The sequence below is a fragment of the Larimichthys crocea genome, chromosome XIII (genome assembly GCF_000972845.2).
Source record: "Larimichthys crocea isolate SSNF chromosome XIII, L_crocea_2.0, whole genome shotgun sequence".
NCBI lineage: Eukaryota > Metazoa > Chordata > Actinopteri > Sciaenidae > Larimichthys > Larimichthys crocea.
The window spans coordinates 35,298,048-35,312,292 of NC_040023.1; the positions used below are offsets into that span (position 1 = coordinate 35,298,048).

Consider the following 14,245-nt stretch of genomic DNA (forward strand, 5'->3'; position numbering starts at 1 on the left):
TATCATCATAAACCAAGCCCTAATGTTTGTGTTTCCAGGTTGTGTTCCTGGGACCGCAGTTCCTCTAACGTCCACTTGAGGCTGGCTCCAGAAGTGAATCAGTCTCCATAAGTCCCCATGTCCAAATGTCCAACTTCACAGCAGAAATAAACATGTTTACAGCCTGGTACAAAAAACAGTTTTGGTCTCTGTAGCTAATTTCCCCGTTCATGACAACTGTACTGAGGGTGAATTTATATACAACTCACCTGTTCACATTATATTAAGGCTTAAAGTTATGCAGGACTAAGAGCGTGGACGCTTTGATTGACAGGTAGGTGTCTTTGTTGATACTTAGATTAGCCGGGAGGTGGAGGAGGTCCGTTCTGTTTACTGTCAGTCGATCCACACTCCCTCCACCAAATTCCCCCCACCCACTAAAATTGGATTTTTAGTTGGAGGCACTAAAGTTTTTCCAGCAGAAATCTCTCCAACAGGGAGTCGGTAGAAGTAGACGGGATCTCCCATGGAGCTGCATCTTTGAAGAGAATACAGTACAGAAGAAACCACTCTTACTGTACGTTTTCAGACCAGGCAGGTGGAACGTCGCCGAGCTTTGTGATCTTTATTCATTCAGAAACTGTTTTATTCCACATCCTGTGCTCGGGGAGTTTCTTTGTGCCGTGCTGTGCCGTGCGAGAGAGAATTGTCTTGGAGAAGATAACTTCTGTCTGGGATGGATTAGATTTTGGGTGGTGGGAGGTGTTTTATTTTGGTCCTGCAGGCTTTGCAGTCTGATTGTACTGCATTTTCTCCACACACGTTTTTTCTTTTTCCACTCCTGAAAACTCAATATCATCCTCTCGAGATAACATTCAGTGTCTTTATCAGTTTGTATTGTGAAGGCGAAATTTCACAAGTTGCCTTTTTCTATTACTGGATTTTAAAAAAACAAAAACAAAAAAAACGTCACACAGATTTTATGGACTCAGACAAACACTTGAAGGGATTCGTCAGGGGAATATTAAATCTATTTTACCCCCTGAATCTTGTTTTTTAATACTAGTGCAGCAGCATGATGTGATCTGGACCTAGAAATCACCGCATTGATCCAGTGTGTTGATACACCGATCGTTCATGCTCCAAGTCTCCCGTGAACCGCAAGCACCGTGCTGGCTGCAGATAGATCCTGTCAGCTGTATCAGCAGCTGAGATCAGAGACAAGGCAACAAACAGCCTCATCAGAGATAATCACTGCCGGAAATGTGCTCCTGATTTCCTGCCAGGCGTGATTTTAAACTCAGCATGGACGACGGACGACATGAGCTGCCCAGTGCCCGCTCAGGGTCCAGTCAGCTTCTGGCCACATGCTAATATAATCAATTACCTAGGAGGTTAATGTGAGGTGAAAAGTGAAGCTGCCCAATTATTCTGATTTCTTCTCCCTTGTAGTATCAATAGCCTTTGGATAACACAGCGAGAGCGCCGGCACTCTGCGTTAATTAGTGTTTTTGAACTTTCTCAGACCAGCTGAGCTGGGCTGAGACACTTCTCACGGTGACGAGCTAAGATTCCTTTGTGGAGAGACACACAATTAAAGCCTACTTTCTCTGTTTGATCCCATATAAGCTTTCAGTCACAAACTTAGAAGTCATACAGGACAAGTGAGTAAAAGTTTGAATAAAAGAACGTGTGCAGATCTGAGGCTGTTCTTTGTTTCTGTGTACGATGTTTTCAGCCGAGCGAGCAAGGCAGATATGTAAGTTATTCATACCATACATAAAGGAGCTGTAAATAAACACAACACTGTGCATTTGCACAGGGCGAAAGGGTCGTGGATGAACGTAATAATAAATGATCTTCACATGATGATATAAACAACCATTACTTAACATATTATATTGTCATATTACTTATGATTAAATCAGAACATCACACAGCACAAGACATAGCAGCCAGCTGCAGTCAGCCCAGCTCGGCGTCTGTCTCTCAGCCTTTTATTTCACCAAGCTCTCACCGACCACTAAAAGTCAGTCCCAGATTCACTCGTCTGGCGCCGTCTTGCTCGGTCTCTCCATGCTTTTCTCTTCTCAGCTTCCTCTAATGTCCTCTGCCATTAGCGATCTTCATAGAAGCCGCTAAGCTCGGTTACATTGTCCACTCGCCCAGCTCTGGTTCTGGTTCCTGTGTCTGAAAAACTTCCTCCTCCAAACGTCCTGGGCACAACTAGCACTCCACGAGCCCTCTGGTGTGGAGCTAACAGCAGCTACAGTTTACTTCACTGTCCATCATAAACTCTGTAAATCACAGAGAATTGTGGCGGAGCAGCCGGAGGACATCAGAGGGAAAACCTAGAAAACATTTTCTCCATAAAATATGATCCAGTTTCACGTTACGTACTTCTCCCGACCCGGAGCCCAAAGTGTACGGAGTGCAGAGGGGGAATAACAGAGACATAATTCAAGTCAGTGTAGCATCAATAAAATCTGTTATTTTATGGTAGAAAATTTAAGTCTACAGTCCACGGGTTCCTACTGAAGATGTAATGGGTTGCAAATATATCGTTTCAAGTTTTAAAAGACCAATTATTTCCCTTTTTTTGTTTTAAATCTCAACTAAAACACGAGTTAATAGTTAATTTGTGGGGGAACTATATTCAGCAGTGGATCAATACGCATTTGGATTCAGCTGTAGAGCGGCTTATTCACAACAAACAGCAAAGAACCCATGTCACCCAGTTCAACAGTTCATTGATGTATTTTTAATATTTTGGACAACAAAAGAGCTTCAGGTGAACTTCATCCTACATCTGATAATACTTATATATTATCTCCAGTCTTATCCTGTAAAAAAAACATATTTTTGAGCCTTTTTCTAATTAAACATGTATTTCTATTATGATTTATACCTCTTCACTACTCCTGTCGGCTTCTAGGTCTATTTGTTGGATCTTTACTGCAATTAGTAGGAGAGGATAAGAGGAGGCTTTGCCAGAAACTCGCGTACGGACAAATCAAAGTTTTATCGATGTTTGTGGATGTTCCTGCTGTTTGCCAATAGAGTTTGATAAATGTAACAGATTACTCGCGGTGCTTGTAAATTGGCTTTCAGACGTTTCTTTTGTGATCACCTATAATCTCCACATTGTGCCTAATCGCCCCCGTGGCGCTCATGCACTCAGCACTGTTTGTGTCTGACCCGAGTGTGGTTCAAATCGAGGTGACATGTTATTTTTTTATTGAACATGACGCATGTTTTTGCACTCTCACATCGTCGGCTGCGGGTTGCCAACTGCTTTTCAACACATTGCACATCAAAGGCCACATTAGAGGAGTCTGTGAATTTACTGTGTCATCCTTGAAGCTTCATTATGTGCCTTTCCTTTGGTTGACAACTTGTTAAAGTAAACTCTGTCTTTCCTTCGGATTTGAAGGTTTGAAGCGTTTGACTAATTGATTCTTGCGTAATATGGATTTCTGTTTCAAATGGCGCCATTGATCTCCACTGATTGTTACTAATGCTGCTGCAGGATGTTTGTTTGTTCTACACTTCCAATCGCTTCACAGCTTGTGCAGTTTTGTGTACTGTGATCCAATCCCGCAACTTTTACAGCATGGGCCCCTCCGTTTCTGTTTGTTCTGTGATGAAGCGATTTACTTGAGATTACTGTGCAATGTCCTACCTGAAGCTCAAAGATTTTTTGTTTCCTATTTTAATTTGAGCCTGTTCATTTGTTTCCTAAGGTCCGTGGGGAAGATGCATGGGCAGCGATTGTGGCCCAGGTGGCAGCCAAAGCCGAGCAGTCTGGTGTGCCCATGTGGACGGCTGGACGACGCTTCACACCAACTGTGACCAGGTCCAGCGCCCTTCCAACCAGAGAAACTGTTTCCGTGTGTGCGACTGGCACAAGGACCTTTATGACTGGAAACTGGGTGCCTGGAATGCGTGCGTGCCAGTATCAGCAAGGACCTTTGGGGCCCTGCGGTCCTTCACATGCAGCGGGGGCGAAGAGGGCATTCAGACTCGGGAAGTGGGCTGCATGCTCAAGTCAGACGGGTCTCCAGCAGAGGATGCCATCTGCGAGTACTTTGAGCCCAAGCCTCGTCTGGAGCAGGCGTGTTTGATCCCTTGCCCCCAGGATTGTGTGGTTTCTGAGTATTCGCCATGGACGTCCTGCTCCAAAACATGTGGAACAGGCCTCAGGAACAGAGTCCGTAGCGTCCTGGTTCCTCCAGTTTTTGGAGGTGCGCTTTGTCCAAACCTAACTGAGTTCCAGTCTTGTAAACCGGGGCCTTGCACTGGTCCGGAGGGCATGTACAGTCTCAGGGTTGGACCTTGGAACCCTTGCGCTCTCCCGCAGACTCGGACAGCACGCCAAGTTAAGCGCAGGAAAGGTAAAGGCCAGGGGCTCAGGGAGAGGACGGGAGTCAAAGATCCAGAGACCAGGGAGCTTATCCAGAAGAAACGAACCAGGAATCGCCTTAACAGGCAAGAGAGTCCGTTCTGGGACATCGAGGTGGGCTACCAGACTCGGGACGTGATCTGCATACATAGGAATGGGAGCGCTGTGGGACGCAAGTGAGTAGCAGCCTTTTTATCTTGAATATTTTAGTCACGTGCATTTTATTGTCAGTATTTCTACCCATGTATTTATTTATATCAGCGAGTCAACTGCTCACATTTCTGTCCTTTTTATATGTGAGTAATCTTAGGTCAGTGTGTCTCTAACAGCTAAACATGATACCAGATTTGAAAGTCTTTCTTCTTTTTGACACGTAGGGGGAGGATGTTTATCGGCTGTGTCTTTGTCACTACTGTGCTGTCAGAGCAATGAGGCACAACTACCACAGTGTATTTGATGTCAACTTCCAAGGATGGAAGTGGCAAAGCAACTCATTTTTATGACATGAGATCAATCTTTTTTTTCTTCTTTTCTGTCGTTTTGTTCTGGTTTTTGAATGAATGTGTAATGATACGTTCCAAGAGACGAGAACAATTCAAGTGTCGCTCAAAATGTTTCACTTGCTAAGCCATGAAGTCAAATTGCCACAGTAAAGCTGCTAAAATAAATAGTGATGGGAAGGTTTCTGTATTTAAGATGAGATAAGACAGGCTCTATTGATCCCACACTCATGAATAAATAAATAGGGGCGCCGTCGTGGTTCAACTGGTAGAGTCGGCGCCCGACGTACTAAAGGCACCGTTAGCTTCTCCATCTTCTTGGGGAGAGATCTTACATTCCCCATGATAACACTGTTGATGGTACGCATGGTTTGTACTGCTTAGATCCAGCTCTGCATCCCCATCTTCTTTGCCTCACTTCAGTATGGATCACTGGTCTTTCCACAGAGAGTATACTAGCACTGCCTAGAGAGAGAGAGAGAGACATGGCTCGGGTAGCTTGTATAACCCATGTTTTTACACCAAACAGATGGAGATGTGTTGGAAAAAAAACAATAAAAAAGTAAAAAACAAACAAAAAGAAGAGGTCAGAGCTGCCAACCATGCAGCGCCACCTTTAGGATTAAGATTACAGCTTCAATGTTGAAGACTCCTCATAAAAACAATAAATTTGCCACGTACCAAGATTTAAAAATATCAGTTTAATTTGAAGTTCTCAAAACCAGCATGCTGCATGGCTAAACAATGCTAGGGGTTATGAAAAAGACTCACATTGGAAGGTGAAGCTGCAAAGATGGAGGTAATTAAAGACACAACCGACATAACAAGTCAGTAATTTTGAGCTGTATCATGTAAAAGAATCATAGGTCATTGAATTATTCCTTCTGTGGGCACTATCATCCAACATACATACTGTAACTACCCGAGTTCTTCCATTTCTAGTGTTGGTAAACCCCTGCTGGGATCTGACCTCTGGCCCTGACATTATTATCGCTGTGAGCTACAAAGTCGCACTCTGACTGAAAAAGTAGATCAAATGTCTCTCAGTTCATGTCTCAGTGTCTAAAATGAACATCGAACATTCAATCCCAATGAATGAACCACCAAGGCACCATCAACATCAACATGCACCCGTACGGTCATTAGACGGACGAAACATATTTCCTCTGACTGGTTAATTGGTATTATCACTCATTATACTTTAATGACCACATTCATACTTAACCGCTTCATCTATCTTTGATGGACTAAATGGTTATTCCATATCAGAAAACATCAGAGATGCTCCCCTTCAAACACAGATTGGGGTTAAGGTAAGGTTGGGTTGAGGTTAAGCATCTTAGCAAACGACTTGTGGGACTTGGGGAGTTTAAAATCTGGATCTGGTGTTGAGACACCCTCTAACCTGATTTTTTTTTTAAAGTTTACATGCATCCATCTCCACCAAAATACATCCGTAATCATTCTCCTTCTACAGTAAGCGCCGACACAGTTTAGTTTTGTGCTCCCATGTTGTAATCGCAGCTGAAGTGACACCAAAATTATGCTGGAATTAGTCCCCGGTTTGATTAGGCGGGAAGTGCCAGAAGACGTAACATGCGGGAGTAGTGATTTGATTGGGGCTTATGGATATACTGTTGTAGTTGTTGTTGTAAGCAAACAGCTAACGTGCATCAGATGTTCTTCCCTTGGTGTTTTTGGCAGTTACCAGACAACTTCACCTGCATTACCGCCACTTTTCAATCAGATTTGCAATATCTGTTGTCCATCGTGACCTTTAAATGGACTCCTGAACTAGCAATTAGACCACAAGAAGAGGGAAAAGTATTTATAAAATCAAAAATTGTACTTTTATTCTCTGTTAAACCATTGAAGATATCAAAACATTACTCATCACATTTATAAGTTCATGGAGAGAAAAGATGACCACCAGCCGTGCGGCTGACATAAAAAATGAAGCAGATGAACGATTTTTACCGTCATGCTGCCGCTTGCTTCGTCAGCTGTCGACATCTGATAAAAGTTTTTAGGATTACTCGCTTGTCCTTCACCGTCCACCGCAACAATCACCTCGTTTACCAACCCCATCCGTTATTGGGCTTTCTAAAGAAACTTCAGACGCTCAGCTGTCGTGATATTTTTACGATAGCCCACCGATGTGACGTCTAAAGCTAAGCTACACATCTTCTCTACTACATGCAAGTGAATGATTTATCATTATAGTAGAAGGGTTATGGCTTAGAGCTAAAGTATTCAGTCAACGAGACCCCTGTGTTTGTATGTTGAGGTTGTTGACTTGTCAATAAAAGAAAAAAGAAAGGTGAATTCTTTTTCATGTCACAACATCTCATCATCTTTGTTTTTCTTCTGTTTCCTCGACTGACACTAACTTAAAATGTCATCGCCTGTTCGCTAGAAACGATGTGGAGCTTTCACGAGGTCTGATCTCCAGGAAAGAATCCGTGACAATGTCAGAGGAGGGAAGCCTCTGTTCGTATCACATGTCTGTCACATGCCACTGTACTCTATGATTTGATCAATTATGTACTATGGATCTATTCATTAATTCTTTGTTGGCGCCAAACCCTCGGCAGTGACTGGGATCAAATATTTCAAAGGAGCCCAGAAAACAACTCACATGCCCTTAGGAGCATAAATATTAATCCTTGACTTGTTTATTTCTTGTTCTGAAATATTCATAGTTGTTTTTGCCACTTTCGGAAAAAGTGGAACAAACTTCCCAGTGAAGCAGTAACACGGCGATATCCCAGCCAGACGCTCTCGGAACATCTTGCTCGCTTCATTTCCAATTTCGTTTGATGAACATCTGTCATTGGGCCTTTACTTCTTTCAAAGTCCTCGACTCGTCCCAAGCAGGCCACTTCCGGTAACACTCAGTATTCTGAGTGTGTCCTATTAAACAAACTTGCATCATTGCATTCAATGCTAAGCATCCCATGTCCCACCACATGTCTTGCCTTAAGTCATCTGCGTTTGGCGAGAACGGTTACGGATCTTTTTTGGCGTAACTTCCCGTCTCAGACGCTCTGAAATTGTCACTTGACCCACATAGATTCATGTTTTAGACCATTTCAACAATGTTTTGTTGGTTGCAGTTCAAGTAATGAGCGCGCACGCGTTTGAAAGACTCCCCGACTCCTTTTATTTCGTCTGAAAAGCCTTCGGAGTCTATTGTTGCGAGTTACTGTAAAACCTACAGGCTTAGAAAATGAACATTTTTTTCCACGCATCATCTTACTTATTTAAAAAGAGGAAGATTGTGTCCTCATTCTGTCTGAATGACGGAGATGAAGAAATAATGACTTCCTTTTTGCAACTTTGAAATCTCCTCTAAAAAAATAAATAAAAATGCTCGAGCGTGGCATACAACAAACGGCGAGAAACTCAAAGGATCCGGTTGCAGCGAAAATGGGTCATTGGCTGCATTAAGGTTCCATCGGAGGCGGGAAAATCAAGCCGTCCCCCTCAGTGCATCACGTTTAAATTCCTCCTCATTGTTTTAGATCCATTTTCTGGAACCGCTTATCCTCATCAGGGTCGAAGGAGGAGGGCTGGAGCCGATCCCAGCCGACTTAGGGCGAGATGCTCTGGTCAAATTTGCAAGTTCATCGCAGGGCACAGAAACCATTCACACTCACGTTGACACCTACGGACAATTTCAAGAGATGCTGGCTGCAGATCTCCACTGTCACGCACCTCCACTGTCAGGCCCGGAAATGAACGGGATACATTTCAAAATAAAACTGCAGACCTCCACTGTCAGGCACCTACCTCCACTGTCAGGCCCGGAAATGAACGGGATACATTTCAAAATAAAACTGCAGACCTCCACTGTCAGGCCCGGAAATGCAAGGGACACATTTCAAAATAAAATCGTGAATTTGTGAATGCACTTCCGGTTGAATTGTTTTCCTCACAAATGAATTAATTAGTAAACAATGACATAAAATCTTTCAATTCCCGGTCTATTGTATATATTGTTTTTATAGTAAACTATTTCGGGATCTGGTTATTATAGACACAGATTAAATGTTAAATATAAATATTTCAATATTTATCATCACAGTAACAGTGTTACACACATTAGTAGCTGTAAACACTCAGCATTAGAAAAATACATACGTTGGTTTGGTGCTTACATAAGGAGTAAACATTTATAATCATCACTTTAAAAGTTACATACGTTGTTTTTGGTGCCTGTTTGTTTCCCAGATATATTAGTGTGTGTGTGAATGGGTGTATAAGAGACATCAACTTAAAGAACTTTGTAGAAAGGCGCTTTATGAAGTTCAGTCCATTTCCTCGTTTTAGTTTACGGGGCAGATCTGCCACATCCAATATGGCGGACGCGTTAACGTAACGCAGCAACGGACCAACCTGCTCAGTGAGGCATCTGAAAATCAATTTTATCTGAAAATGAAAATGACCTTCTCAAAATGTCCTCTCCACCTCCCCACCCCCTAAAAAACGTCATCACTTCCGGGCCTGACAGTGGAGGTAGGTGCGTGACAGTGGAGGTCTGCAGCCAGGTGCCTCTCGACAATTTAGACCCACCAATTAATCTGTTGTGTGCATGTTTTTGGACTGTCGAGGAAGCCGGAGTATCCAGAGAAAACCCACACAGACACAAGGAGAACATTCCCAAAGAAAGGTTGCAGCCGGTGCCGAACCAAGAACCTTCTTGCTCCGAAGCAACCGTGCCGGTCTCCTCGTTTTGCCGTCCGATGCAAACCGAGCCGACGCGCAAAGAGTGTTTTGGCAGAATAACAAAATTTTTCACGGTGTCACTTCAGAAAAACTGCAGAGGTGTTTTTTAATCTGCAAAGACACAGAAACACCTCACACTCGGCTCATACGTTTCCTCATTTATGGCAAAAAGTCTGGAGTTTGCTGGAGGTGAAGTGTGGTGGCAGCGTCTAAATGAGAGGTTTCTAAATGAAGCAGAGCTGTAATTAGCACTAATAGCTCGTCAGCTGCTGCGCCTCAAGGGGAAAGACATCCAGACTGAGTAGCAGAAAGCAGTCGGCTTTAGTTAGAACAAATTTCTAATGATTCAGTCGAGGCCCAAAGAACGACGGGTTATTCATTACATCTAAATGCTATTAAGTCGATCAAAAGACGCGTGTGAGCGATTGATCAGGGGTTGTTTTGGTTGTCTTAAGATTTAAGGATAGACACACCACTCCTGTGTTTGCTACTAATGTGACTGTGATGATGCCGCGTATGCTAATGAGAGCAGCTAATGACAAAATGTGGCGCCAGTCAAGGGCAGAGAGTTTGCATACCACTCGTAGTGACACATATCTGTTGTTTCCACGCGGAACCAGAAACTGTGGCTTGAAGGCATCTCGGCGCCATCTTAATGAGGCGTCGGTTTACCATAAACATGCTCTGTGACCAGCTGATTCCAGAGGAAAACAAACAGATAAAGGGATCCAAGTCTACTTTTGGAGACGTAAGATGGACCGTCAACGTGAACCCAACAAACAGATGGGGTTTGATGGGGGTGGTGGATGGTCATAGACGCTATGGAGGATGAGCTTTATCACTATAACCACAGAAGAAATAGTTCTAATGTGCTTGTTCCTGAGATAACACCACAGCCAGCCAACCAATTAGCATAACTTACCATAAAGACTGGAAACAGGGGGAAGTGGCTAGCCTGGCTCTGTCCAAAGATAAAATATTCTGCCTACCAGCGTCTCCAAAGCTCACTAATTAACACCTTACATCTTGGCTGGGAGCTCTGACTTCCTGGCACCTTGGCTCTACAAAGTATGCAGCCTTCTCCTCTTGTGGTGCTATTTGGGTTCTAATTAGAGGAAATCAATGCGTTTTTTACATATTCAGCATCTGTGCTATCAATCTTATACGTCTCCTCTTTATGCTTTCCCCCCAGCCTGTGCACGCCGAGAGACCTGCCGCTGACCGTCCAATCCTGCGTCCTCCCCAAAGACTGCCAGGTGACCGACTGGGCCGAGTGGAGCCCGTGCTCCAAAACCTGCGTGGAAGCCGAGTCCCCGAGAGGCAACCGCACTCGGAGCAGGCAGGTGCTCCAGTTCCCGGTGGGCGAGGGAGCGGAGTGCCCGCCGCTGGAGGAGTGGGAGTCGTGCGAGCCTCTGGGTGAAGGCGTGCCGCCCTGTGCTACGTGAGTTCCTTCCTGATGACGGGGGAGGGGGTGTAGATTTCACAAGGATACAACACCTTGAAGACCCCGCTATAGCACGAAACACACTGACTGCAGGGATTCATCGTGTGTAGTCCAATAAAGCGTTTGGCGTTCAACCTGGCTGAGGCCGCACACGCTTCCTGTTGACTTCACTTTACTAATTTGCTCTCCTGGGTGGCCCTTGGGTGTGTGTATACATGTGTGTGTGTGTGTGTGGAGGAGAGAGCATATGGAGACAGATCTGTATAAGTGCTTGGCCTGATGCCAGACACAAAGTAGAGACAAATGGAGGGAGACTGCAAGGATATTTGAGTCCCACAGACTCACACACAGACACACAAAAACACATAACGTCGACTCACAGATGGCCTTTATTCCCTCAGTTTCATTTCATATCATCTTTGCACAGCTATTGCCAAAATACTCTATATACATACTCTCATCCTGGAGAGTGTTTGATTTTCTGTCGGACCGTGCAGTGAGTCACAGTGCTTTGTTTTTCTCCGACTAAAAAAATGTTTTGAAGTTCCTTTCACGTCTTTTTGTTGTCCTGCTGACACTTCTCACATGATTAAATTATGATTATACACTAAAAATACCCAGCCTTCCTCTGTTGGGTATGTAAATGGTTAAACTGGTGGTTAAACAATACTGAAGAAACTAATTAGGTGGGTTTGAACGATCCACTGGCTGCCCACATCCCTGAAAGCGCTTGCGTACCACGCGTACTTCATCAACAGGAAGACTAAATTGGTTGTAACCATGCAGCATGTCCTTCGTGTGCTAAAGTTAGATCTGCAGGATTGGAAATGTGCTGTTCACATCCATCCGTGTTCTCTCTCTCTCTCTCTGTAGTTACACCTGGAGGACCACGGAGTGGAGCGACTGCCGGGTCGACTCGTTGCTAAGCCAACAGGACCGTCGACGTAGCAACCTGACAGGGCTCTGTGGGGGAGGCCTGCAGACCAGGGAGGTGTATTGCGTCCAAGCCAACGCAGAGCTCCTAAAATACCTCAGTGACCTCAGAGAAAAAGACAAAGGTAGAAAGAAACAGAGTGAAAATGTCAGCCATTGTTCTGCAACATTAACGCCCTGAAGATGTTTTTAACTACCTGACCGTGTATAGCTGGCGATGGCTGTCTCTTTGAGTTTAAACCACTGACGGTATAAAGACGTATACGTGACGTCACCCTGGCAAATCTAAAAATCAACAAGTACGTAGAATTAATGACGCCTGGTTGCTCAGGCAAGCCACCTGTAACCACACCCACCTGTCAATCAAAGCGTCCACGCTTTTAATCCTGAGTTCTGCTGGAAAAACTTTAGTGCCTCCAACCAAAAATCCAATTTTAGTAGGTGGGGGTAATTTGGTGGAGGGAGTGTGGATCGGTTTCAACCACTGAGAGTAAACAGAACGGACCTCCTCCACCTCCCGGCTAATCTAAGTATCAACAAAGACACCTACCTGTCAATCAAAGCGTCCACACTCTTAGTCCTGCATAACTTTAAGCCTTAATATAATGTGAACAGGTGAGTTGTATATAAATTCACCCTCAGTACAGTTGTCATGAACGGGGAAATTAGCTACAGAGACCAAAACTGTTTTTTGTACCAGGCTGTAAACATGTTTATTTCTGCTGTGAAGTTGGACATTTGGACATGGGGACTTATGGAGACTGACTCACTTCTGAAGCCAGCCTCAAGTGGCCGTTTGAGGAACTGCGGTCCCAGAAACACAACCTGGAAACACAAACGTTAGGGCTTTGTTTATGATGATAAAATTAGGCTGTTAAACATTTCAGCCTCTCGGCCTCGTGTCACCTCACATCAACGATAAACTCGATGTGTTTCGAGCAGAACGGTGTACAGATTCTAAATTTAAAGAAAAGTGAGCACCGGTATCGACAGAGATTCAGTTTCAGGAGAGAAAAAGTCACAGTGGTGCCTCCCTAAATAGAACATCTCCTTATAAACGTCCACTTTTAACCGCGAGATGTAAAGTCTATCCTCTCAGGCTGAAAGTCTTAACGCTCATCTGAATTCAAAGTGAATTGTCGCCTCACATTATTTGCACTAAATTGACAGCTGGACTATTTTTTTATTTTTTTTGCAGCCAGAGTAGCAGCTGCACAGACATTAGCTGCTGTTAGCCAACAACATATGCCTGTGCTGTGACTCTGACTGATCTCACACCTTTCCTTTCTTCTTCACGGCATCTCTGTGCATTCATTATTGTGAGAGGCTCATTTTTATCCTGAAGGTTAAAGATGTTCAACTCGTGATGACACATCGTCACCTCCTTTAACCCCTCCAGAGCAAATCTGCATCTGTTTGTGCCCGCTCACTTCTTTGCATTGACTTAATATGCAATCACAGCGACTATAAAAATGTGCCTGGAACACGCGCACTTTAAAGAAGGATATTAATCTGCACCATATGGACCCTTAAACGCAGTGTTAAAACCCCCTGAAAACTTGGCTCTCGATCTAAAGCATTTCTCGATATCGCTGATGGTGAGAAGAGTTTTCAGGGCCTCGCTGAATACATTTTAATATACAGTGCATGTTTTATTCATGTTTAAGGCGGCATTATCATGCAGAAGCTGCTTGAAGCTGCAGGGCTCATAATAAAGATTTTGCACAAGGTTTTGAATGGATCTCGAGCTTCTGCCAATCTTAATAAAAACATACGTATCGAAGGTTGCTGGGTCAGATTCTTAAACCCAATTTGAGCTCACGGAAACGTTCTCCAGTTTTTCCAGGTGTTTTTATTTCTTATATCTCCACCGTCCTCTGTGTTTTTTTACATTATTACTCTGGTAAGAAAATCCCCTTTTTTTTTATTAGCCGTACAGTTGCATACATCAGTTCTCACGGCATCTCACACGCCGCGTTGAGAGACAAACTCTCTCGTGTAATTTGATCAAGCGCTGTTACATGACAGCTCAGATCCTCCAAACCACCCCACACAGTCCCTTGGTGCATGTGAAGCAGGTAATTACATGTCAAATGCTTGCAACAGATATAAATGTATCTGTATATTTCATTTCATGTCTAAATATACAATGACACCATATTGCATTTGCATTAAAACATAATGTAGAATGTTTTGTACCAAACATCCCTCTGCTGCTACTTTGTCAGCTTCGATTTCGACTTTTACCCTCTGCCGTTT

The 14,245-nt window shown here is 43.8% G+C and overlaps 1 protein-coding gene across 6 annotated transcripts in view; it reads left to right on the forward strand.

Moving 5' to 3' along the window:
• The window catches only part of thsd7ab (thrombospondin, type I, domain containing 7Ab), a 190,355-nt gene that overhangs the window by 88,630 nt on the left and 87,480 nt on the right, over positions 1–14,245 (forward strand). For all 6 annotated transcript variants that reach the window (XM_027286087.1, XM_027286090.1, XM_027286088.1 and 3 more), the window contains exons 2-4: positions 3,723–4,557; positions 10,802–11,050; positions 11,927–12,111. In XM_027286087.1, the coding sequence (XP_027141888.1) occupies positions 3,723–4,557; positions 10,802–11,050; positions 11,927–12,111 (1,269 nt within the window). The remainder of the gene's footprint in view (positions 1–3,722; positions 4,558–10,801; positions 11,051–11,926; positions 12,112–14,245) is intronic.